The sequence below is a fragment of the Equus asinus genome, chromosome 21 (genome assembly GCF_041296235.1).
Source record: "Equus asinus isolate D_3611 breed Donkey chromosome 21, EquAss-T2T_v2, whole genome shotgun sequence".
NCBI classification, from domain to species: Eukaryota; Metazoa; Chordata; class Mammalia; order Perissodactyla; family Equidae; genus Equus; species Equus asinus.
In genome coordinates, this window is record NC_091810.1 from 44,658,858 (window position 1) to 44,685,413 (window position 26,556).

Here is a 26,556-nt window from a genome sequence, read left to right on the forward strand (position 1 = left end):
AACTAGTTAAGAAAGACAGCTTGTTGGGGCCGGCCCCGTGGCCGAGTGGTTAAGTTTGCACTCTCTGCTTCGGCGGCCCAGGGTTTCACCGGTTCGGAACGTGGGCGCGGACATGGCACCACTCATCAGGCCACGCAGAGGCGGCATCCCACATGCCACAGCCAGAGGCACTCACAACTAGAATATACAACTATGTACCAGGGGGGCTTTGGGGAGAGGAAGAAGAAGAAAAAAAAAAAGAAAGACAGCTTGCGCCAGAAGCCATCTGCCTCTAATATTCTTTATTACACCACACTGCTAAACTTGTCTGTATTCTACCTTTTTTAGTATGGTAAATAATTTCTAATTGCAAAATTTTTTTGCTTTAAGGCATAATGTTTTAATTTTTAAAAATTTTTTAATTTTAAAATTTTTTTTAGTTTTAATGCACAAAGTTTTCAAGGAGAAATCTGTTTCTCTATCACAATGCTAGTGATTTTTTTTTTTTTAAAGATTGGCACCTGAGCTAACATCTGTTGCCAATCTTTTATTTATTTTTTCTTCTTCTTTTCCGCAAAGCCCCCCAGTACATAGTTGTAGGTCCTTCAGGCTGTGCTATGTGGGACACCACCTCAGCATGGCCTGATGAGCAGTGCCATGTCTGTGCCCAGAATCCGAACCAGCAAAACCCTGGCCCGCCGAAGCCAAGCCCTGGAACTTAACCACTCAGCCATGGGGCTGGCCCTGATTTTAACTCTTATTCTGATTTCCAAATACAGTAGAGCTTTCTGTGCTCAGCCCATAGTTTGGTTTCTTTCCATTGCTTTCCCTCCTGCTCCCACACTATACACAGCTCAATCAACTGAAGAACATCCTTCATCTATCTCTGGATCCTTGTCCCATGGTGTGGAGAGCACAAGCTAATTCTTGAACCCAGATAACTGATTTTTAAAAAGCAAAAACCAGAAAGAAAGCCATATAGAATAATTATGTTTGAATACATATATATATACAGATATCTCTCTCTCTATATCTATATATAGATATATCTGTGTCTGCGTGTATATATAAATTATATATATAAAGATAAAATATCAAAAGGAAGAAACCTCCTTAAAATTGTCCCAACTCTTTAAGGTACCTCCATGCTTGAGGCAAAGAGTTTTATCAATTGAACATTTTATGAGGGAGAGAGCAGACCCTGGGCTCTGCTGCCCGCCCAGCCCCCCCCCCGCCCCCCGCCGCCCGCCCCCCCCCCCGGGAGGTAAAAACTCTTTGGGGCCTGCTGAGAAGTAGGCTGTGACATTCTTAGAGGGATGGAAATAAGGTTTTATAATCTCCTGCTATTACCTCTTAAATATAGATGATTGTCTCAAAGCTTTCACACCATAATTTGCTCCCCCTGACCCGAGCACAGTCTGAGCTCCTTACTCAGACTTGGTAGAAATTTCTCACTCACCTGTGTGTAGTCTTCCGATACCAGAATAAATCCATTATTGTCTATGAGGTAACAGTTCACTGTCTAGAAAATAAAAATACCGCAGTTTCAACTTGGGATCCTCAGACTGCTTTTACGTGAAATGACGTACTTCCGACCTGAGAGGAACCTATTTTAGGTTGTTTTTGGGGAATTGGAAATGCTTGCTGGCTCTAGTTGTTAAGGCCATGGTGAAGCTAACCCCAGTGTTTACTTTGCAAAACTAATAAAAACAAACCACCAAGCAGGCCTTGAACATCCCAGATTAGGATAAAAAGAATATACATTAAAAAATTATTAATTACAGTTTGTCTTTCTTTTTTTTTGTTGTTACAGACCCGAATAATTTTTCCCAGGAACAAAGTGTTCAGAGGCCCCCGAGCCTGCATTCATAGCGGCTGAAGAGCAGGCTGTTTTGAAAGCAAAACGCCAGCACAATGTCATTACTCTAATGATGTATTAATGAAAACACCGTGTCAGCTCAGAAGACCATCAGGGGACCAGGTAATATTTTTTAATTTGTTCATAGACTTAGGCAGGGGGGAAGGGGCAGACTTGTGTTAAAGGGGCCCCTCAGGCCTCCTAAAGGTTTTCAAACTGTGTTTTTAATTGGGAGCTGGATTTGGGGGCAGGGCTGTTAGCTTTTGGTAGCTCAGACTTATAAATTGTAGAAAGCAAGGTAAGCCCAAACCTCTGCTTCCCCCACACTACTTTAATCTCAAGTGAATGATTTGCTACAGGCTAAGTTTTAATTACAGTGCTGTGGAGTTTAAACTTAAGGTTTAATTCTGTCCTTGATGTAACTCAGTTTCTATTTATTGCAGCTTCACATACCGACTGCAACATTTAATTTGTAACATATCTTTACCCTGAGCTAAATTCCCTCTAGCCACAGGCCACCGCAGGGCTGGTGTTTTCTGGGACGTTTACCTGTCCGCGGAGTTGGTCTTAGTCAGGCACAAAAGTACAGCAGCGAGTTGGTCCCAAAGATTTACCCTTTATTACGAGGCAGTGGTAGAGAATCAGCAGAAAATTAAAAGCCCTGCTAGCACCTTTTATCAAACAGTTGGCTGCTTTGGTGAGCAACACAGTTTCTCTCAGTTATCGAAAGGGGCCAGATGAATGATTTGGGTCACACTGGTCACACTCTTGCTATGTGAAGAAGCTCTTGGCTGCATCGACACTACATTGGCCCTGGTAGGAGTCTTGACAAACTTTCTCTGTTTTTAGGAGACAGCATTACGGAAGCCATCTAATAGAGCTGTGCTGTCCAATATGGCAGGCACCAGCTACATGCAGATTTAAATTTAATTTTTAAGTTAATTAAAATTAAATAAAATTGAAAATCCATCTCCTCGGTTGCACTAGTCACATTTCAAGTGCTCTGCACTACCTGTGGCTAGTGATTATACTTTTGGACATTTCCAGCACTGTAGAAAGTTCTTTTGGACAGCAATGTTATTTTTAGGTCACACTAGTACTCCAACGAGTTTTAACCCAGTCTACATTGGGTCGTATTAGACAAATCCATATCCATTTTTATATGAATGTCATGATCCTCATTTTGCACATACAGACACTGAAGCAAAGGGAGGTCAACCTCCAATCAATAAATACATGTTCATAGAGAAGTGGCCTCAATATTTGGATATTGACTATCCATATCCTCACAGTTGCAGAGAGAATCAAAGATCATCATAACTCACTTCCATCCTTAACTATAAAATTAGCTCCTACTCAAACATGCCTGGCCAATTAGCACTCTTGTTATTACACCTATTTGCTTAATATCTCTCTGTTCATCTAATGATGTAGATGTTGGACAATACAAGGCAGGTATGAGGCAAACAGATTACAAAGTCAACTGAAAATCTTGAGAAAGAGACAGGATTTCAAAAAGTCCATCAAAGTGATGTTGGAGATCTGCTCCAATCACACAGGAAGCCATTGGCACATTAGGATCTGTCAGTGGTAACACACAAAGAAAGAAAAAATCACCACAGATACCATGAAAGATGCTTTCGAGGAGAATGATTTCAAAAGCAAAGGACTAACAGATACTCCTGGGAAAACTGATTAAACTACTGTATTTGACTCCCCTTGTGATCATTCTGAGAAAATCAAATGTAAAGTGAAAGATTCTATGTTGTGATTTTTATAATTTTATCAGAAACATTTTATTCCCTATTTCCAAACCCCACTAAATTTGTTTCCTTGCTTGGAGAATTAAATTACAACTGCAATTATAACCTAAATTTGTTAAATAAAAATATTTTTACAGTTTCCACTTTATTTAGAGACAAACCTTCAGTGAAACATTTCATTATTTGCTGTAAATATTTGGTTCTTTTCCTGCCCTCATTTCTTGAAAATGAGGACCTCTGTGCTCCCTATAATGGCCAGCAGTGGGTGGAATCCAGGTGGGACTGGCCATTAGGAGACTCACTTCTTAGGTATCCACCCTTGCTCCCACTCTCTTCCAGAGTGGAAGGAACAGAGGGAAGAGTTCTAGAGTAGGGGAGAAGGCTGTTTCAACTCAGAACTTGGAAACCCAAGGCATAAAAATAGAAAGATGGCAAGTTTGGGAGAACACCAGTTAAAAACTATCATACAAGGAAGTTTTTCATAAAACATGCAATCCTCTCTAATAATAATAATTAATAATAATAATAATAATTAAGAAGAAGAAGGGGCCGGCCTGGTGGCGCAGTGGTTAAGTGCGCACGTTCCACTTCAGCGGCCCAGGGTTCACCGGTTAGGATCCTGGGTGTGGACATGGCACCACTTGCTGTGGTAGGCGTGCCACATATAAAGTAGAGGACGATGGGCACGGATCTTAGCTCAGGGCCAGTCTTCCTCAGCAAAAAGAGGAAGATTGGCAGCAGATGTTAGCTCAGGGCCAATCTTCCTCAAAAAAAAAAAAAAAGAAAGAAAAAGAACAGCAGCTACAGGAGGACATCAACTCATGCAATCCTTAGTTGTCACGTGTCAAGTTGGGATTATCTTCTTGGACAGAGAAAACTGAGGCCCAGAGATGTTACCTTCCCCCAGGTCACACAGTGAAGCAAGCAGGACATGAATCCAGTGCTATGTGACTCCAAAGCTTCCTCTGGTCAACCCCCTCTGCCTTCCTAAAGACAATAGAACATAGTTAAGGCCCTGGGGTGTTGCCTGCTCATGGAAGCCTTTCCTTGTTTGAAAAAAAGCAATCCTTCAACATATGTATAGCTAAGGACAGATCTCATCTGTCACGTGTTACCAACGGCAACACAACAAATGACAGAAAAATCAGCCAGACCAGTCAATGCACCATGTGCCCGAGATGTTATTGCTATGGCTGAAAACAAGCAAACACAACAAAAATGACTACTGTTTTGAGGCAGTTTGATCAAGTGGTATTGACCCCATTTGTAAGTTCCTTGACTCTCCAAGCACACAATTCTTAAGCTAATATCTGAAACCAAGAGACTTAATCAGAAACAGCTCAGGGGGATTTTCTGTACATCCCCATCATTTGCTGAGGTACAATCTATGGAAGAGAAAAAAAAGCCCATTATAGGCTAGAGTCTAAAAACACATTTGACGACCCACTCAATTTGGTCAGATTATCCTCCACCCCACCAGTTGGTGACGGGAAGAGGACCAGGAGGAGGACTGGCCAAGTCTTTGGAGTACTGTGTGCCTAAGCTTCCACTTCCTCCAGAGGTGCCTCATTTTGCTCCAGCACAGTGGACATGCTCTCTCGGTGAGGGCTGGGGAAGTGAATTTGTTTCCTCTATACTGAGCACCCACTGGCACTTACTTTCTGGGCCGTGCTTCCATTTAACATTTTTTAAATTCACTTTTTTCCCCCTTAAATTAGGATTCCCTGACTGCACCTTGGTGGCAGAGAAGATGCCACACTGTACTGTTGATGGGTCAATTTGAATTTCAAGGTTCCATTGATTATAAAAAGACTTGGCCATTCTATTAAATGAGAAACGGATACTGCCAACACTATGATTTACAAATCACTGAGAAAATCACAGGTCAAAAGCAAGGATGCTGTGTCATTGATGTAGGCCTGGGTCACTGAATCCGAAAGGTGCCATTTAGTTTTCATTATAGGCAATACCATTAGGTTAGGTAAATTCAGTCACCATGATGACTTCCTAAATAGACCTGCCGACAACAACCACTTGGATTAAATGGTTATTGGGAAGTGCAGTGGAGTGGAGCAAGCCCACTGCAGTTAGATGAGCAGAGTACTGCGTTATGGAATAGTCAGGACAGAATGAGCCAGATGCCAGTCTGACCAATTGTTTTCTCTACGTCTTTTTAACAACAAATAATATTCGATTGCCTTCTCCATACTCTCCCTCCAGTAAAAGGAAACAGAGGAGATATTTTCTCAGCTATTTCTCACTACGATACTTTTGCCCCAAATTAAGCCAAACATCTCAGAAGGTCTCTGCCTATCCCCTTGTCCCCAGGGTGGACGGACAGGCAGAAGGGCTTGGAGAACCCAGGAGCTCTAAGCTTTGTCAAGAGTTGTAAATACCTACTCCACAGCCACCTTTGACAAAACATCTTGGGTTGAGGTTGTTTGAAAAAGGCAGAGATAAAGACAGGGAGTGAGAGGAAGTAAGAAGTTGGTTTTTAAAAAAGGACATCTTTCTTTAACTATTTGATGACTCAAAATTGCTCACAGAAGTCTGATTCTGGGTCACAGAGGCAGATCAGGTAGATACATGAGGTTAAGGCCTCAAACCAGGCCATGGGAATCGGGCAGTCACGGACAGCAAGGAAAGCTGATGCGAGTGAGAAATGGTGCGCCAAGCTGTGTTAACTGGAAGGTGGTGTTAGCCTTGAGGCTAAGATACTAGCTTGAGAATCAGAGACCCTGACATTGCTATCAGCGTGACCTTAAGCAAAGCCTTTTAACACTCTGAGTCTCAGTTTTCTTATCCGAAAGATGGAGATAGCAACAACTATTAAGTAGGGTCGTTGAGAAGATTAAGTGGGAGGGTGAGTGTAAAGTGCTGAGTACAGCATAAAGTGCATTGTGCACAGAAGGTCCTCGAAGAACCTGCGATGACATCCACTCAGCAAATAATGTTTATCCGTCACCTACTATGTGTCATCTGTGGAAGTATCCGAATGCTATAAATTCAGAGTTTCTCAGAAAGGGAATTCATTCCATAGTTCATAGCAAGAGGTTGTGCAGGCAGGTTAGCTGAGCTTTGTTGCTTTTTGTTTTGCCTTTGTTTTGAGGGATGTCTTTTGTTTGTTTTGATTGGTGCACCCTGAGCAAGGAATTGAAACAACTCACTTAGAAGCCAGTATTGTACTGCCTGTTATTTTCATTTTGATGAGAGAGCGAGAGAGGAAGGGGCAAGAGGGGAGCTAGGTCCTTACACCTGAGAATGGGACCTGTGCCTCTGCATCACAGGCATACAAAGAGGCCACTCCTTACTACGGGTAAGGTCTCCAGGTCTCACAATCTGATCCCTCCCATTTCAACTGTCGAACAAACTGAGCCTTACTTCACACCACTTGACGGATCTTTCCATCACAGATCAACTATCACATCAAAATACTGTCTTTTGAAAAATTTTTACAAAGGAATCACTTTGGAAAGAAGTACCTGGTAGGGGTCCCCTGTGCCCTTGCCCTCAAGAGCTATTCCAATGACCCTCAATCCCCCCAAGGCTGGGCTGGGTGGTTCCGGAGGTGGAGGCACCTGGCAAGTTGGATCTCGCCCTTCACCCAGCCCATCATGCTTCAAGGAGGTCTTTCAGATTCCAGGGGAAATGCCTCCAAGGACTTACAAAGTCTAATCATGATTATTAATTTCAATGCCTTTGGAACAAAAGAGGTTGACAGATGAATTTGAAGATGAAATTTTCCATCCACTCACTGCCCTCACACCTCCTCCAAATGCCCCAGTAGGAGAGAAACTTCTCATCTCCCACTTCCTTTGCAAAATACTGGTGCCCTCACTAGGAGATGGTGGCCATTGGAAAGATGAGTGGAGAAGAGAATGAGAGGAGTGAGAAGACAATGGTTCCCATGGGTCAGTCTGAGACCAGAGGTGGGCCTGGCCTTCCTTCTTCCCTTCCATCTGAGTCAACTGTGTCTCCATAGACCACAGTAACTCTTTGCCACCTCAGCACGTTGCAGGCATGTGGTGATCTCTGCCTGTAAAGTAATTCTCATGCGCTGGGCATTGTCTTCAATGTCATCTCCTTCTCTACCTTCAGTTGATTTAAATGTTACCTCCTCAGAGACCCCTCACCTGACCACCTCTCATTAGTTTAATTCGAAGCATTCCTCACAATTGATAATCACATTTGTTTATCTCCCCTGATAACCAGTTAGCTCCTGGAGGGGAAGGGGCCAGTTCTGACTCTGCTTCCCATTGAATCTCCAGTGGTCAGAGGTAACAGGGACATAGAAGTGCTCAGTAAACATGTCTTGAAGGAATGAGTGAGCATATGAGGTGTTGCCTCTGCACTCTGAAGTTAACACTCTCCCTGGGTGAAATGGAGCTCTGTAAAAGTCTTCAGTCAGGCTCAGAGCCAGGCCCTCCAAGTCGCGTGGCTCAGGCGCTGCCTGGGCCAAGCAAAGATGCATCTCTGCAAGATGAGAAGACACCTGGCCATACAGACTCCACCCACCAGCAGAGGGCACTCCAGCCAGAGCCCAGGGAGTCCACTGATGGGAGAGACAGAGGAGCTGGAGTGGATCCACGGCAAAGCGTGTCTGATAAGTCTGAGGAAGTTGGGCCAGGTCTTCAGTGCAGAGGAGAAGCCAGAAGCATGTGAACTTAATGAGCCCCCACAGCTGTTTTTAATGGGGACCTGATCACTACAGGGCAGTTGGGGGAGAGGAGGGACATGGTCTCAAAGGCTTAATTAAAAGTTATGAAAGGAGAATGACACATGGAAAGAGTCTGCTGAAAGGTTGGAAAGGGGCCTCAGTGGGAAGGCAGGGCTGGCTTTTCCATTTAAAACTATGTCAATTGGTTGCCTGAAGCCAAAACTTAGAGTCAAAATGGGAAATGGATGGCAGTTTTAAAGTACAAAATCAGGACATTCAAGCATCAGATCAAGTTCAGAAATCAGACCAAATTCAATGCCTAATTTTCAAAGTATCAGAACTTGTAAATGACATTTGATTGGGGGCTTATCCCAATAGCTGCTAATGGAGATCATTAGTAGCAAGGGAGGCATCATAGCTTGTGCTTAGTATGCCCAGAGAAGTTGTCAGTTGGTTAAAGTGCATATGCGATTGCTGTCTGAGGTTTTAGACTCAGGTGAACCACTACTCTAAGAGAAGAAAAAGTCTGCAGACATTTTGGGTTTATAACTAACAGTTACCGAGTTCTTACCATTTGCCAGGAGCTGTGCCATGCATTTTTCACGTATCATCTCATTCATTCCTCACCTTTATTCTGTCAGGCGGATATTTTATCCCCATTGTATAGTTGAGGAAATTAAGGCAGACAGAGGTTTAGAAACTTGCCCAAGGTCACATAGTTTATTACTATCAGAGTCACAATTTGAAGCTATCCTAACTCTATAGCCTGTACCTTTAATGATCATTCTATACCACCTGTGAAATCAGTCATTGAACAGCAAACATATATTGGATGTTTCTAACTCTAAGTGGGGATCCATTTCCACTTTTTTTTTTTAAAAAGCTAATTTTAATTGTGGATTTGATGACTATTCAAGTTGTCATTTCCATTTGTTTGTATATGTGAGGGTGCACAGAGGCAGAGTGGGTTGTAGGAAGGTTACTGCTTCTGGCTTTATTCATCAAATTGTTTAACCAACTATCCATTTACCATTCAACCAACCAACCAGTAACCAACTTATCAACCAACCAGACACCTACCCAATGAGCCAACTAACCAACCAACCAATGAACCAACTATCCAAACCAACACCATCCCACCAGGCAACCACCATATAGTCACCCAACTAACCAATGAACTATATTCAGTTCTCTTACTGTAAATGGGATTAGTAATTACACCTACCATGCAAGTAAAGGATGTAACACAGGGGCTCGTGACACTGATTAATCAATATTATTATTGAGCTGTGTTGTTCTTGAGTCAAACACCCCAAAATGACAATAAATGTCTCAAAGACAGAGGAGAGCTTTGAGGCCACTTGACTATGCTAGGAACAGCATCCCCAAACTTACTGAATTGGCGTTGATCATAAAACATCACAGGGTGCTCTTTCCTAAAGGAAAATTTGTTGTGATCTAATGGTCAGAAAAAGTCAGGCTTCTGCTAAAAAGCTGAATGATCGGCTTTTATTCTTTGGATAGGAATTCATAAAATAGTTATGATTTTTTTTAAACTGGTAGCCAGACCTTTGGGGACCGAGCATTGTATGTTTTAATTTCATCCTGTATTCCCTTTTATATTTCTCTATTTGTTTTTCATTTGCCTACTTTTTTGAAATCTACTTCTAATCTATATTTTCTGTGTTGAAATTATGTTTGGTTAGGATTTCTTTAAACCTTGTGGTATACAGAAGGAATATAAATACATGATTATTGGAAGTTACAGCTTATGTATTGACTAATGTTTAGCTAACACTGAGAGAGATTGGCTACGTAAACCCAGGTGAAAAGGCCACCACACAATTGCTCACTCCAAAACATGGTGTGTGGGATTGAATGCTATGAAACACAAGTCCAGTGGACACACTTATGGCAGTGGTACATTTTTTTCTTCTATTGTTACATGTGGGATTCAAATTCCTCCTCCCAGAGAGAAAGAGAGATAAAGAGAGAGGAAGGAAGGGAGGGAAAAGGAGTTGTAGGAGGGAAACACAATGCTAAAATGAAAAATTCTGAGTTTTCAACTCCTAGTTTTTCCGTTCATTTACTACATGAAATTAAGCAAGTCATTTCATTTCTCTGATCCTCAGTTTTCTTATCTGCAAAACAGGACAATAATTCCTACCTATTTCCTTGGGTTGTTATGAGGATAGAGATAACACCGTGCACAGGGCAGAAGCTTTGAGAATTGTAACGTGAGCTTGAAACGGCAGTAATTTGTATTACTTCTTATAAAATGCCAAAATTCCAATAGTGCTGTCCGTGGGACATTTAAAGCACATTTCTCCAGCTCTTATAAATGGTCTGATTGGGGGAAAAAAAGAAACAAAGCAAATGTCTTTGGGTTTCTGGAGACTGGCCCAGAGCAATCTGTCAGACCTGGCTCTGTGGACGGTGGCATTCCTTGGTGAGAAAGCACTCTCTGTCACCTCCCCTTGGCCAGGCCAGACACAAGGCCAGGAGGCCATCTTACCTCGTCATCGCAGCTGATGGAGCATTTGCCATCCAGAGAGGCGCACTGTGTGGGAGGAGGGGGAAAGCAAGGGGAAACGTGTTACTTGGCCATCCCAGCGTCTACTGTGGCTGCCACTTAGCCACTGGGAGACAAGCTATCAAAGTCCTTGCCTGTTATGCAAATACCAAATTTCATCCAAAGGAATGCTCCACGGTGAGTCTTGCCTGCTCTTTCTCGGATCATATCAACTCCAAATAACAACGTAAAGGACAATTTTGGAGGGAGGCTGGCTCTTTTTCATTTTAATTTATGTTGTTGTTCAATACTGATACCTTTTTAAGATATTAAATCTTTAAGTAACAAGAAATATAATTATGTAATTATTTAATTTTAAATTAATCTCCAGTAAATTAAAAAAAAAATTCCCACTCCTGTCTGTGTCCTTAGTTTATGGTTTCCCAAAGTATCTTCATTTAAGAAATGATATAACATTGTAACATTGAGAACTGGGCAGATGGAGGCAACTTATCAGTTGCCATTTCTGCCGAATTACTGAATAAATACCACTGAGACGACTTAGTACAGAGAGTATAGTGCAAGAAAAGAATGCTCCCAGATTCTCCAAGGCAGAGAAGCCCTCTGGCCAAAGAAGGCAGATGCATGTTTAGTCAAATTTAATTATGCAAAGGCCTTCAAAAGTGCAATAAAGAGATTCACAGATAAACAACAGGGCACCACAAGATTAGAAAAAAGTCACTATGAAAATTCACAAAAGTCCCCAAGATTTAAAAGAAAAACTTCTCCTTTGGAAAGTCACTACCTTGATTTCACAATTAAAACAGTTTGTAGGAGAAAACTCCCCGCTGTCCCAGCATGTGGTGTCTAACATGCTGACAGCCCTTCATTTTGCAGTGAAATGAAAGGTAATCTGAGCAGTCAGCAGTTCATTTTACAAACATTCGTCGGAAATCTGGCACTTTTAGACTCCGGGTACCCAAATGTGAACACCTGTATAATAACAGTGTTGCTAATGCTTCAATATGCTGATTATAACTTACCTGTCTGCTGGCAGTCCAGAACTTCCTTTGGAAAAATTCAAGTTTCATCTGAATGCCTACAGCTGGGACAAATTATAAACAAAACAAGGCATTAGGGATCCCTTTACACAATTATTTAAGATTATCACTGAAAATTACCCATTATGGCAAGAAGCTGAGGTAAGCATATCAGATAAGAACACTTAAAAACGAAATCTACTGTGAAGCATCCAACTAAGACATTTCATCTTTCAGGTTAGGAATTCTCAACATTACCTGGACTCGGAGAACTCTTGATAAAGAACAAGCTGAGCACAGCGCTGATGGCTGTTTGGAGACATGCCACTCGAGTATTTCTAAAATTCATATACTTGTGGTCACCTCAAGTCACCCTCCCCAACACAAGATGAAAACAGGAATGAAAAAAAAGATATTCAAAAGATCACTGTTTCTTCAGAGTTCCTGTTACACTTATTACTGTAGGAACTTACATGTCTAAAATGTGTACTAGGCGTGTGTTCTTGAGATATAACATTTGAAAAGCACTTGTCATGAGGAAGGTATTCGGAAGCGAGTCACTTTGCTATGATGTGACCTAGCGTAAGTGGCCCCCAGTATCCACATCTCAATGACCTCTCCCCCACAACTGGTGGAATTATACAATTCTTTGCTTATCTGTGAAAAACTCCCTAAAGCAAGAGGCAATCTTACTTCCAGTGAGAGAAACATACAGACATGAAAGAGGTTAAGAAAGGATGAAACTTTGGGAAGTAGAATTTGGTGGAACCTCAGATCTAAGACATGAATAAGCTCACAATATTTCTCTCGATGAAGCCAAGACAATGTGACTCTTGAAACCACTTCAGAAAAGTGCTCAAGTCAGGGCAAAAAGCTTGTCAGATGATGAGAAAACTGGAGAGGAGCTGGAAAGAAAGAATGAGACTTTGTACGGGAAATGCTGGACTCCCCACCCAGGGCAGTTTTGTAAACTTCAGTCCGTTGCACACAACCTCCCCAATTTTTGCCTTATCTGCATACCAAGAGTATTGTTATTTATTTTTCCACACTTTTTTCCTTTACTTAAATACCTAAAGTAAGTTCAACCTAAGTAATAATACCCATCAAAAGAAATACACAATTACAAAAAAAAAGTTCACTCATATTCTCTTAAAATCTTGCATGCCACATGTTAGACCCCCTACTTGGGTAATCATTGCTGTGCTGGCTCCAGGAGCCTGGAGATTCATGAAGGTCTTCAGCTATTACCCTTATAACTTTCAAATGCATTTCCACTTCCTAAAGAAATTGTTGAAGCAAGCCCTGAGAGTCAAGGTTGACTGGAGGTACGTACATTTGGAGAGACTCATCCTCTATCTTTGGACTTAGAAGGTCAGATTCTAGCATAAGATTAGAGCCAAACATAGCTTAGCAATATGCAATATGCAGAATGGGAAGTCTCTGAAATGCACCATTCCAGCAGCCTGTGTCCATCCTGCTTAGCCCTCAGTGTCCTCCACACCCTGGACCATAAGCTCCCCAAAGGCAGGGACCTGTTCTCGCTCCCCACTGGATCCCTGCAAAGCACACATTTGGTGCTGAACACACAGACAATCCATTGGTAAATGCTTGCTTTTTAAAAAACCTTTTAGATGATTATAGTCAGTAGTTATAGAAAAAGATGGAGGAGTAACAGCAACATGAATTATAATCACACCCAAATAAAGGGTTTTTCAGTGGCAGTTCTCAACAGAGAACCACCCAAGAACTTCAAGAGAAAGTACTGATGCCTGGGTGCTGTCCCCTTCTGCACCAAGACCATTTAAATTAGAATTTCTGAAAGTGGTGTCTAGGTATGGGTATGTTTAAAAAGCGCCCCGGGTGAATGTGCAGCAAGGGTTGGGCACGGCTGCTCTATGGTCCCTAGCAAATTGGCCAGCAAGGATCTATCACTTTGTCAGTCTAAAACAGGAGCTGCCCTTCCTAGCTCTGGAGAAAATTTCAGAGAATACCTGAAGGAAGCTGATTTTGGAGCCCGAGAGCTGTTTACTACAGTTTCAAATAAATCTTCTCTTCCAAAACGCCTGATGGGCCATATCCCTGCTGGGGATGAGCCAACCGAGGATGCTGTGAGCCAGGTGTGAGCTGGGTTTTGCTCGGATCCACGAGCAGCAGAGGTGAGAGCCTGCCTTATGCTTAAGAAGGGGCTGGGAATGAGTATCTTTAGTTCTACCAGAGACAGGGAGGCGCGGCAGAAAACTGACTTCAGAGCAGAGGGCCTCAAAATTGTTGTGACATCCAATCACTGGTATCTAAGAGAAGGTAGAAAATGAGTTTCTCCCTCTTCCTCTGTGTGTCCCCCTCTGCGGCTATCCTCTCGCAGCTCTTCCCAGGCTGGTAGTCAGAGAGTAATTCAGAGGCCACCTCTTAGGGCCAAGGTCAACAGCCACGGCAGGTTTCAAGACCCTGTAGGATAAAAGCAGGGGAGTCCCTGAAAGAGTTACACCACAGTGACCTTTCCACGGTGTTTCTAGTTCCAGCAGCCCAGAGTTGCCCCAACCCCACCCATCATCTACTGGGTTCCCCCATCAGTGACCCGTGCCCTTTCTAAGCACCCCTCCCATTTTCTGATGGAGCCCCTGTTTTCACCTCCCTAATGACGCTAGCTGCTCCCTCCTGGGTGTTTACCCATCTCACATACTTGCAGCCTGCTATCATCTGCCCCTTTCGGTCTGTACCCCAGCTCCTCAGAGTGCTTTAATCTTTCCTCATGAGTCAGTCCCTCCATCCCATTAATCATGCAGGCTGCTTCTCTCTGATCTCCCTCCAGCAGGCTGCATCCTCTCCCTGGTCCTGATGCCCTAAACTAGACGCCACTTCCCTCGCTCCTCACTCACTCCCTGTCTGGGCCATGAGGTCCATGTCAAAGGGCTTCCCAGACAGTCCTGACTGCAATGGGTGTGCTTGGTTTTGCCCTGGCTGTGTTTTTGCTGACTGATCCTCATGCCCCCTCCAGCTATTCTGGCCCCTGGCTTCCCACAGCACATCTGGGTTTGTAGTATTTTCACCTACAAGTTAATATACTTCTCTCTGATGAGGAGAGTCACAAGCCCATTGGTGGGTCAACTTCATGACCATTGGTTCAGTGGTCTTCTCTGTGCTGAGCTCCAAGCTAAGTACAAAGGGGAATGAGACCAGATGCCCCGTCAGCATCTAGGTGGGGAGTGACCACATGGTAAGTGTGATGTCAGAAGCATAAACAAAGAACCACGGAGCACAGAGGATGGGGTGGGCTTGGCCTAGGGGAGTTGGTGAGAGCTTTGTGTAAGGTAAGACATGGAGATCTAACTCACAGGAAAAGTAAGAATGGAAGAAGATGGTAATCCAAGTGCAGAAACAGCACAGGTAAAAGTATGGAGCCTTTTAAAAGACCATGGTGTCTTCTGATGCTTGAAAGAACGGGAGCTGGACTTGGTTGTGCAGGCTGAGGTCAAATGGCAAAAGGTCTTGAATCTCAGGCCAACGATTCTAAAGAATATCCCGTAGGCTAGGGGTTGGCTCAAGGGCCAAATCCAGCCTCTTTTTGTAAATAAAGTTTTATTGGGACAGAGCCACACTCATTTGCCTGCACACTGTCCATGGCACAGCGGCAATGTTGAGGAATTGCAACAGAGACTGAATGGCTCACAAAGCCTATGGTACTTACTGTTTGGCCCTTTACAGAACAAGTTTGCTGAGATTTGCTGTAGGGTCTGAGGGGCCATTTAAGATGTTTTAAGTAGAGAAGGGGCAGGACCTCAGATCTATATTTTAGAAAGTCCACCATGCAAGCCTTGAGGAGGAAGTACTAGGGAAATGGCCCAGCCAGTGGGAGACAAGGAGAGTGAGACGGGTTAGGCAGCCACAGCCACTTGGTGCATTAGGCTAATTATCTCTTAAGCATGAACGTGATTTAAAGTGGGGGGGGGAGGGGGGGGACCCATACCAAAAAAACAGAATAAAAATTCTCCCTCACAAACAAACAAAAGTGCTTAAGAGCATTCTATGGCCAACTCTATTCAGAAAAACAAACATGAGCTTCCACAAACAGAAATCTAGCTCCCTTTCACTATTTTCCTTTGTTTTGTTCCACGTGTATTTTTTTCTTTCTTCAACTTTTATCAGAAAAAAGTCATTATTACTTCAGCAAGTCCCACTCTCTCCCCTGACCCCTCCTATATCCCAAATGGAACCTGAGATATTTGTCATGCCCGTCCATTTGGTTCTTTCAACAACATTTCAAGCCATAACAGTATATTCTGATTCAAGTCAATCTTGCTCATTTAATAAGAAAAACAAGGACATAAGATACTTTAGCGAAACCTAAGTCCCAAAGAGAATGCAGAAAATAAAAACACCATTCCTGGGGTTTGAAATTCTTTAGACGGTCCAGAAAATCATCAACATATTTCTCTGGGAGTTCATGCGCTCCTTCCTTCCATTTGAAGGCGAGCATTCCCCGGCTCCCTGGTAGGAACTTCCACCACAAGGATAGAGACAGAGTCCCCTTTCCATGACAGCATCTGGTGGCACCTTACTCACCTCCCAAGAACAGAATAGATGCAGAAAAAAGTATCCCTTGTGATCTTTTCCAACAAGCCAATATTGTGTGAGCCTCCTAGGACAGCGACACTAAGATACTGGGATGGTCTTTGGAAACCAGCAAAACACCAAAATCATTGTCATGAGGATTGCCATCCCCAAGAGGCCCAGAGTTCTTCACACAAAATACTCAGGCAGCTGAAGCACTGACATCTCTTTTGATTTGAACTACGCAGGTTACTGTTTCTGTAACTCATCTCAATACTCTAAGCGGGCCTGAGTACAGACTTAGCTCAGCAATACAGACCACTGACCTTCCATGAAGTATCTTCCTTCCAGACTTCCTCTTTCCCTAACTTTCTAACTTCCTTCTAGCCTACTTTTTCCCTCCTTCTTTTCCTCCCATGTTCATCAGAAACACAGTATGTGCTGGATGGTCGTTGTCTTGAAGGATGCAACATGAGGGATGCAACAGCCAGAGGTGGAGCGTGGGGAGGGCAGGCAAACCACTGAAGAGAGGATCACACTTCAGGATGCTCAGAGCTGATGAAGATGAGCAAAGAGCATTGTCCAAGCACCAAAACATACAGCCATTTCATTTGCAGAATGTCAATGATTAGTGCACTTGAACTGGAACAGACAGCTGACCTCAAATGTTCCGGTCCAAATTGGTGGCCACTAGCTACATGTGGCTAGTGTGGCCACTTAAATTAAAATTTAAAAAATTAATAATTTACTTCCTTTGTTGCACTAGTCACATTTTCAGTGCTCAGTGGGGCTGGTGACTACTGTATTGGACCATGCAGATCTAGAACATTTCCATCATTGCAGGTGGCTCTGTTGGACAGTGATCAGTGATAACAGGATCACAGGACACTAGCACTCCTTAAGAATCAAACATAAAGTTCTCCACAGACCTGTCCACGCTACCTACTCCCATGAGGTGGAAGAAATGAAGATGACTTAGGTACGGAGGATTTAGATCAGATAGAACTGCTGGTGTGAGAAGACCTGGATTTGCAAGGGGAAGTTGGTAATTAGTTTGAGAGAAACCCAAAGAAATCGATGCAATATGCTCAATGTGGCTACCACCCCCAAGATTTATTTATTTTGCTTATAAAATTTGAGAATACAAATTACATTTCCAGTGCTATTATATTCAAATACATTCAAGATGAAATCATGCATGCATCTCATATCAGGTTAATAGACATGCATTCAAATGTAATCTGAGACTCACCAAAGAACAATGTTACAAGTAAAATTAGAAATAAAATAACTTTTTCATATTGTATTCATTTAGAAATAATTTTCTATGGGGTTGGCCTCAACTTGCAACATACCCCTAGGAGCACAAATCCGGTTTGTAAAATAGTGCTCACCATGTCTGGCACACAAGTTCACACAAACGCCCCTACTTCCATACAATGTATTCATATACAAACGGAGAGCGCATCCAGGAGAGAGAAAAACCATCCTGCCGCCATCAACGAATTATAACCAGGAAAATTTCTACCAAGTGAACACTGTTTCTAAGACTGCTGTGTGCCCTTGGGTCCCTCACTTCACCTCTCTGTCTCTACAAAGAGAGCCACACTGGCTCTAGCTTCTGAACAGAACTTTTGTGGGTTGGGAGTAAATGATACAAAATCAAATGTATATTAGAACACCCTAAAGGCTTGAGAGTATTGTCAATATTCATGTTATGATTTGTACCAAGAGTTTTTTAGCCTTTATTCTTGGATTTCACCACAAAGTACACCATTCATGCCAATATATTGAGATTGAACAGAAAATTCATCCATGATAAATCCATACTGTCCACTGCTAGCAATGCTTTTAGGGTGTAATAAAGGTGGGTAAACACCCTATAAAATTATGACACTGAAGAAGAGAAAAAAGACTACGTGAGCCCTGGCAAAATGAAGCAGAAAATGGAAGGCGATGATTCTCTTTCAGCTAAGCAAGCTTTTGGAATGAATTTTTTTCCCTTCAGGATTAATGAAAGGTGTGCTCCACCCTGAAACTCTTGGATTCAGTGTACAGAATCCAAGAAGGTTATTGTCCCCGATACTGGCACCATCAGCTCCACGTGCTCATCAACCAGGCTACCTGGCCACAGGGCTTCTCAACAGACTGGGTACTGCTCGCAGCACGTGGACAGTTACTTCTCTCCAATGACAGGCGGACAAACAGATCCCAGAGCTGCCCTGACTTGGCCCACAAACAGGAGCATTTTCTTCTAATAGAGTCCAATCCATTAGAGAAGATAAAACCTGAATAAGTTAATAAATAAAATACCTGCTAGGGATTTCCCATGTATTTCAGAACATAGGAGTGGAGCAAGTTTTCTTAAAACCCAAATTCTACAAATATATGCTGGCCATACATTATCTCATCCAGAAAATCAGCTCCTTACTGGTCATATTTCTCAAACAAGATAGTGGCTATTTTTACAAGCTGGGTTATTATCTCCCACCCTGTCCTCAGCCCCCTCTTTGACAGAATCCCTGAATTTTCATTCCTTTCTGCACAATGGCAATGAGTGCTAGCAGTGAGAGTAACAAGGCCTGGCACATTTGAATTCCGACTTGCCTTAATTAAGGGTCAACTGTAATAGCTGTTAGCCTAGCCACATTTGTTTAAATGTTTTCTTCTGTTTGTTTTCAAAATAGTTACTTGCAAGTAGAACTAACAGTGAATCTGAATGTCACTTTTTTGGAATATTTCACGATTAACGGGGGGTTTGGAATAAGGCCACTGTTCTGGAGCGTCAAGGAAAAGAACTCCAACCTTCCTCATATCAAATATGAGCCCATTCCAGGGGTCTGCTAATGTCCAGGATAAATGACTTACCACATGAATAACAACTTAAAACCATAATGTGAATTATGACATAACTCATCTGTTAAATATTTCATGTGAAGATTTTAATGAATCGCATGATGGAATGTTGGACAAAAAAGACAACTGAAATCCTGGGACTAATTTGGGCGAAACTGAGAACAGAGTATCCTCGCAAAGATGACGGGGGAGAAAAGGCAGCTGCACTCACGTCCCCCTGGGTGTCAGACTGGCAAATCCAAAGGCTTTCTTAAAAGATTATAGTGGAGGGAGAAGGATTGGCAACAACTTTTTGAAAAATATTTAGATCAAAGCAATATTCATTTATTATATCTTGGTAAAGCCTGAACATTAACCTCCAAGGTATGGCATTATTTCAGAAATCAGGGGAAAAAAACATTCTCCCAGCAGCAGACACACCTCATTTTTTAGCCTATGCCGAGTGAAGAAATACAGTGATAAAAGGGGAGGAGGTATTTTAAATATAACCCCCTAACTGATTGCATATTTCACTTCTGAAGTATTCCCTGTGGTAAGCAGGGGGGAGTAATCTTTCTTAAACATGCTTTTGAGTAACAAAGAGCTACATGATATATGTCCGTGGTGAGAGAGAGGGAGGGTAGACAGGACTCATTATCACTCGATTGACAATGCAATAGCAGAAGATTTTCTTTGAAGACTCATAGCTGTGGAGGCCTATTTTAATATGGAACCATCCTCACCCACTGTCTGTGACTGGCTTCTGGGAGTGTGTGTAGGAAGGCCTGAGCCATTTGTCTACACATTTCTTTCATAATCATTTTGTTTTTGTCCTGTCAGAGCTTCTTGGGAGCAGTCACCTTAGGTAAAGTATAATAAATGACAATTACAAATGTTTCCTCCATTTGGGTTCTAATTACTTGACAGAATCAACGTTGAAAAGAATTAGCAGGGCTGTGGAATGGAATAATAATTTTCTTTTCACCCATGAGGTAATCTGGAAGCATTTTTCCAGACTTCATCTGAAGAAACCTATATTCCCTCAGCTTTCTGAGGCCATTGGAGCTGGCATCGAATCGTTTTTGTCAGATCATTTTATGCTCACAAAACTCTTCAAATAATATTATTTCAATAAAGTTTTCAAGCCAATACATTTTTAGAGTCAATTCCCATTCTTTCAACCTTTCAGAATAAAACATGTAAGCCCCAGGCTTCATTGTATTTTAATCAGGGTTACACAAATCAATGTCCATTAAGAAAATTATGAGCTTCCAAATTATAGCTCCCCAGTTAATAATTTCTTATTAGGTCACCACCTAATAACAGTTACCAAAGAGATTATAACAAAATCAGGGGTCAGATTTCCAAACATTTCAAAACCCATAATAGAATGGTCACATATATTTGCCAAACACCTCTGAGCTGGATGTTTGTGACTGTAGTTAATGCACAGCAGCACTCAAATATCCACATGGGTGGCTCACAGAGCTGGAGGGATGTGTCCAGCTCCTCTGACTCTCCAGCTCATGTTCCAGGGCACAGAGAAGGAAGGGGACTTGTCCAAACACACCCAGCTCATCCGAGGGAGCCTGCGTCCATTCCTGAGCTCCCAAACTCAGGTCCCCACAGGGCTGAGTGGGAACTGTGGGGAATGAGGGATCATCCTGTGCTGGTACAAAGGGAGCAGCTCAGCTCAGCTTAGCTGATGCCTTGTGGGAACATGGTCTGGATGCTGCAAGTTATTCTGATGCTGTAGGAGAAGCTGACAATCTAGATTTAATATATAGACAATTCACTGAAAAATTCACCGCACTCCAATAGGGTTGCCAGACAAAATATTTCTGATTTGCTAAATCTGGCAAGCCCATACTGAGAGTTGCACGACACACCCCAGGTAATGACCTGGGGTGACCTCTGTTGCACGCTTAGCCCTGAGAGCGCTGAGATAGCTGAATGTCAGCACAGGGAACCAAAGCCACCTCCATCAACATGACTTTCATGACTTTCCTATTCGTTCCAGAAAATTCTTGCTCAGAAAGATAAGTCTATAATCAAGTAAAAATACTTCATGATTTACTTAAGAAACTTATCAAAATCAATTTATCTGAACAACAGACTTATTAGGACAACTAGGGAAACTGCTCACTTATCAAGTAACTATTGATTTATCAAGATTGAGAGGTCCACCATTCTTAAAGTAGTCCAATGCCAATCAGAGCCCCACACTGAGAGACCCACCCAGACCCCAGAACCCGGTCCACACCTGCCCCACCTCCCCTTTCTGGGACACTGCTAAGACCCTGTCAGGGAGATGTTCCCCCTCAAGGAGTAGGGAATAAACCTGACTCTGCTTGGTCTATGGGACATTCTGATGGTCTTCTTGTTAATAGTCAATCTTTCCTATTTTTCTTCAAAGCATTTATCAATATTTGGCATTAAATTGCATTACATATTATTCATTGTGTTTCATTCCCACCTGACTAGAGGTAGGCTCCTTGAGGGCAGAGGCTGTTCCTTTACACCTGTGTTCTCTGTACTGAGAAAAGTGCCCTGCCCAGGCAGGCTCTGCGCATACACATTGAATGAATGACTGGATGGTTGGATGCTGTGCCGATGGTGACATCAGCTCTTCAAAGACAGTATTCTTTTTTCGGAGATCTACCTTTGCCATCCAAGTGTCTTAGACTCTGTCCTGAGGGAAAAGGGAAGCCAAGGAAAGGTTCCCATCCAGGGAACCTGGATGTGAGGTATGAACAGGTATGTGAGGTGTGAACAGGTATGTGCTTTGGAAACACCTGCTGGTGAAGGTGATGGGCTGCATGGTGTGTGTGAGGGGCACAGGTGAGTAGTCAGGAGCGTTTGTCCAACCAGGTGAGAGACGATGGGCTTCCACCAGGCAAGGGTAGCAGAGTTGGGAGCGAGAGGTGTGGTCTTGTTTCTAACCCATCCTGACTGGGGGAAGCCTGGAGTTCTGAGATTTGCCAGGTACTGCCCACCCTTCAACCTCCAGGCTCCATCATTTTGGCCTGGTAAATTTCAAAATGTTTTGATTTTGCTTGCAAATGAATTATTTCATGAGACGTGTTTCCCTGCTCACTAGAAATGTCTCCAAATTACATAAGACATAATCCACAGTGAAAATTACTTTATAAATTTAGTCATATACCACATAATAATAGTAGTAGTAAAAGCAGTAATAACAGTAATTAATACCATTTATTAACCCCCATACTACGTGCCAGGCAGCTGCTAGAAGCTTTAGATACTTTCTAGCCAAACCTCACAACACTGTTCAAGGTAGGCAGTCCTCCCAACCACACTTTATCTGTGAAAAGACCGAGGATTAGAGAGGTCAGTTATAGGCCTAAAATCTCCCTCCTGGGAAGTGATCTTTACCCTTGTTTTCACCTTAGAGAGTGAAGTCAAAGAGGTTTACACAACTATGAGTTCTAGCTCGCGCTCTGTGATTTTTCTGTCAGATGAAATGCAGACTGGAAGCTTCAGGATAATCACACATTATTCTCTATTTAAACAATCCAGAATAGTTGCACCAAGTATCAGAGAATTCAAATTGGTTCTGTCTTTTCCAGATATTGATGACTGATTTGTTCATGTGGTTGGGCCATGAGCTTAAGATGACTCTGGGAACACATTGCCTTCTCTGGAGGTAGAGTTAGGGAAGTACTCAATAAAGAGTCAGGACCTGTAGGATGAGTAGGAATTCATGAGCATGTAGTGAGCAGGTGAAGAGGGAGGGTGGAGAGAACACTTTAGGTCACACGCACAATCCCAAGCTGGCAATGAGCCTGGAGAGTCTGAGAACTACAAGACCACCTGCACGGCCGATGCAAGTGAAGAAGCGAAACTTCCCTAGTCTTTACAAGACAATGACCAGGACCTAACGAGGACGTTCAAACAAAAACTGGTGATCATTCCCAATTTCCATCCAGTGTCTCCCTTTCATTTGACATGGAAAGAACAAGAACAGAAACAGCCAAGGGAAGACTGTGTGCTCATCAGCAAGGCAGCCTGGAGAGGCAAGTTCAGCATCCACTGGGCCTGGTTCCCTCTGGCCATCTAGATACTCACTCTAAAGTCAAACACCTGGGTGGCAGATGTATCTGGCCATAGCAGACCTGGCCCAAGGCAGATCCTCCCAGAGTAGCTGCACACGAGGCGATTATGAGCAGAGAGGGAGAAGGGAACGGGGAGGAATTAATGAGAGGGGCAGACAGCATTTTGGAGTAATCAAGCATTGTTTTCCTCCAACCTCTTGGAATCTCAGGAGCTTAGAATATTTGGGAATCAGCCTTGAAGTGAAGGATACCAGTTTTGTCCCACAATTTAATCAGGCAGATGTTGAGGATGGAAAAGCCATCTTCTGTCATTAAGTGATTGCTCCCAAACACGTGCTTGGCAACACCTGAGCCTGTCATCTGGGTTCCTGAACAGGCTTTCGGAAGAGGTTGCGCTAGTCAGGTCCCTGTGCATGGCCAGGGTGGGCTGCGGGGGTGGGGCAGGCACTTCCTTTTCTGATTTGGCAGGGAACTTCTCAGCAGGGCCCACCCCCAAGACCACTCTCTGTAAACAGAGGCCTCAGTGGTGAGCCAGGCTGCCTGGCCTCAATGTCCCTCAACTCAGACCTTTATCCATTCCACAAAGGTTGCTTGTCACCCAGTAGGCTTTTGATAAAAATGGAACGAATGAATGAAAAAGCAAATGCACTGTATTCCAGGCACTAGGCAGTTAATCAGTTGCTTCTCATGCTTTCTTTGAGGGCTAACAGTTTGAAACACAGTTGTTACCAACATTCTTCCCAGAGTTTCCTGGCACCCCCTGGCTCTTCTCCATTCCCTCAGCGAAGCATTCCACACTTAGGGCCTCAGGGCAGGGAGGGTATAGAGGAACTCAGAGAACAAAGGAGTAAACTCTGCAGTTTTGAGTCTCAAAAGCTGAGGCCCCAAGGAATCTCATGGAGGGATGATTTGGGAACTGCCTGGGCCAGTTCCTCCCTGTCTCCAGATGGCACAGGAAAGATGATCTGACTGGAAAGAGAAGAGAATCCTCCGGAAGCTGAGGAGGGAAAGACCTGCGCCATGACGTTCCTGCAGGTGTCCACCTTCCCCACTCCTCCCCTGGGTCGAAATCCAAGGTTGTTGGGGGTGGGAAGCAGCTCCCAGAGGAGAGGGGACTACTCCCCAACACACTCCTCTCTGGAGCAGGCCTGGGAAGTGGCTGGACACTGGAGCTTGGCCTCTTCCAGCCCTGCTACTGCCGGGAACCAGATAGCCTGGCAGAGGCCACAGACAGACAACCCAGCCGAAGGCTCCCTGCAGGCTGGTCAGAGTGAGGCCCAGGGAGCTGCCGACTGACTCTCAGGTGACCTTCAGCTGGAATGAGGAGGCCGTGGCACTGACCTGTACAGGGACTGATGACAGAGGACTAGAGGGGACTGGGTGGCTGGGGAAATGCTTGCATAATTAGATGATTAAATGCCTCTCCTCACCCTTCAGCCTCAGGTAGGCCCTAGGGGAAAGCGAAGAGACATTGGATTCACTGAAAGTCCTCTCCCACAAGGATAATTGAGGCTTCTGTCAGAAATTAAGTTTAGTTCAAATAAAGCTGCATTGATTGCTCACTTGAAATGTGTGGACTGAAATTCATAGCCCTTTCTTCTTCGTGACCCAAGAACGTAAACAATGGAGCACTTAACAAAAGTGGACCACCTCAGGAGTCCAATCAGATGCCATGTCCTAGGCCTTTTGCCATGTCTAGTCAGGGCCAACCCTGGAGCAGAGCCCAGGGATGGGGGCACCGAGTTCCATCATCCTCCTTGCACAGGAATCCTCTGCCTGTAACAGTGGTATGGACAGGTAGGTCCCTGAGGCTGCCTGGAGCTCCCAACGGCATTCCCCACAGGCAAGGGGGAGCAATGGATACAACCGCTTACTCATTACCCCTCCTCTGCTTGTTGGGAACTGGACCTTTTCACACAGACACAAGTCTTCGGATGGGAAGGATTGTGGAGGTTCAAGTAACACGGGAGTGGCTTTGGAGAATAAGGTCCTCTGAGGGCCCCATTGTAATGCCCAGTACCTCTTCTCTACTCATAGTGTGGGCCATCTGCCAGCCATATGCTGGGGCCTCAGTGGTGCCGTGTGATCTTGGCTCAACCCCATCTGGACTAGCGCTGGGGAATTTCATGAGTCCCATCTCTACAGGGGAGAAGCCTCAGCAATGTTATTAGGCCGCACAATTTTGGTAGTTTCTTAGTCACCATCTGTGTCTGTTTCCTTGTACTTACGTCCAGATTGGAAAATGTCAAAGCAATTTGGGTCTGAGTCCTGCCTGCCTCACATACAAACAGTGTGCCTTCCCAGTCAGTTTCTTCATCTGCACAATGGGATAGGAGTCATGCACACCTCATAGGATTGTTGAGAGACTTAAATGAGCTCATGCACGCCATGAGTTTAGCACAGTGCCAGGCGCACAGTGAATATTCAATAAATGTCACATATACATCCACACACAGTAACAGCTATGTACATTAAACATGTGCAATATTTAATATGATACATATCTTGTTTTATTTTCCTGTGGCTCAGTCTCCACACAGTTTTTCCAAGACTGATGCATGCTGTCACTCCTCAATCTGTCTGCTAAGGAACTGAGGCCCCTCTATCAGAGGGCCCAAATTCATTCCATTTGCTGGCCTGGCCTCCTTGTGGATTCCATGTTACCCGCAGGGACACTGAGTTTCAAACCACTGGGCAATGTTTCATCTTTGTTGCTAAGAGGTAAGCAAGCTGGACCTGGTGTAATCACAACTACCCAGAACATTCCCAACTCTGCTGAGAGTTTGTAAAATCTGAAGATTTGATAAAATCCTCACAGGTAGATATTGTCATTGTCACCTCTGTTCTACAGCTGCAGACATGGTGGTTTTTTGTGTTTTTTTTTTTTGAGGAAGATTAGCCCTGAGCTAACATCTGCTGCCAATCCTGCTCTTTTTGCTGAGGAAGACTGGCCCTGAGCTAACATCCATGTCCATCTTCCTCTACTTTATATGTGGGACGCCTTACCACAGCATGGCTTGACAAGCAATGCCATGTCTGCACCCAGGATCTGAACCAGCGAACCCTGGGCTGCCCAAGCGGAACGTGCGCACTTAATCGCTGCACCACTGGGCTGGCCCAGACATGGTGGGTTTTGAGAGGGTAAGCTGGAGGACTCATGAGAGAAGTTTCCAGTTTGGAAGCTGGGAGGGACTCTGGGGGAAGTAGGATTTGAACTCAGATCTTTCCAACTTCAAAGTAAAAGAAGAAAACAAATATCTAAAAGGAATCAAAAAGAATCACGTGAAA

General features: G+C 43.6%; 1 protein-coding gene across 1 annotated transcript in view; it reads right to left on the minus strand.

Moving 5' to 3' along the window:
* The window catches only part of CACNA2D3 (calcium voltage-gated channel auxiliary subunit alpha2delta 3), an 824,272-nt gene that overhangs the window by 67,396 nt on the left and 730,320 nt on the right, over positions 1-26,556 (minus strand). The window contains exons 28-30 of the mRNA XM_044754812.2: positions 11,813-11,874; positions 10,773-10,817; positions 1,439-1,501 (exon numbers count right to left, since the gene is read on the minus strand). Coding sequence (XP_044610747.1) covers positions 1,439-1,501; positions 10,773-10,817; positions 11,813-11,874 — 170 coding nt within the window. The remainder of the gene's footprint in view (positions 1-1,438; positions 1,502-10,772; positions 10,818-11,812; positions 11,875-26,556) is intronic.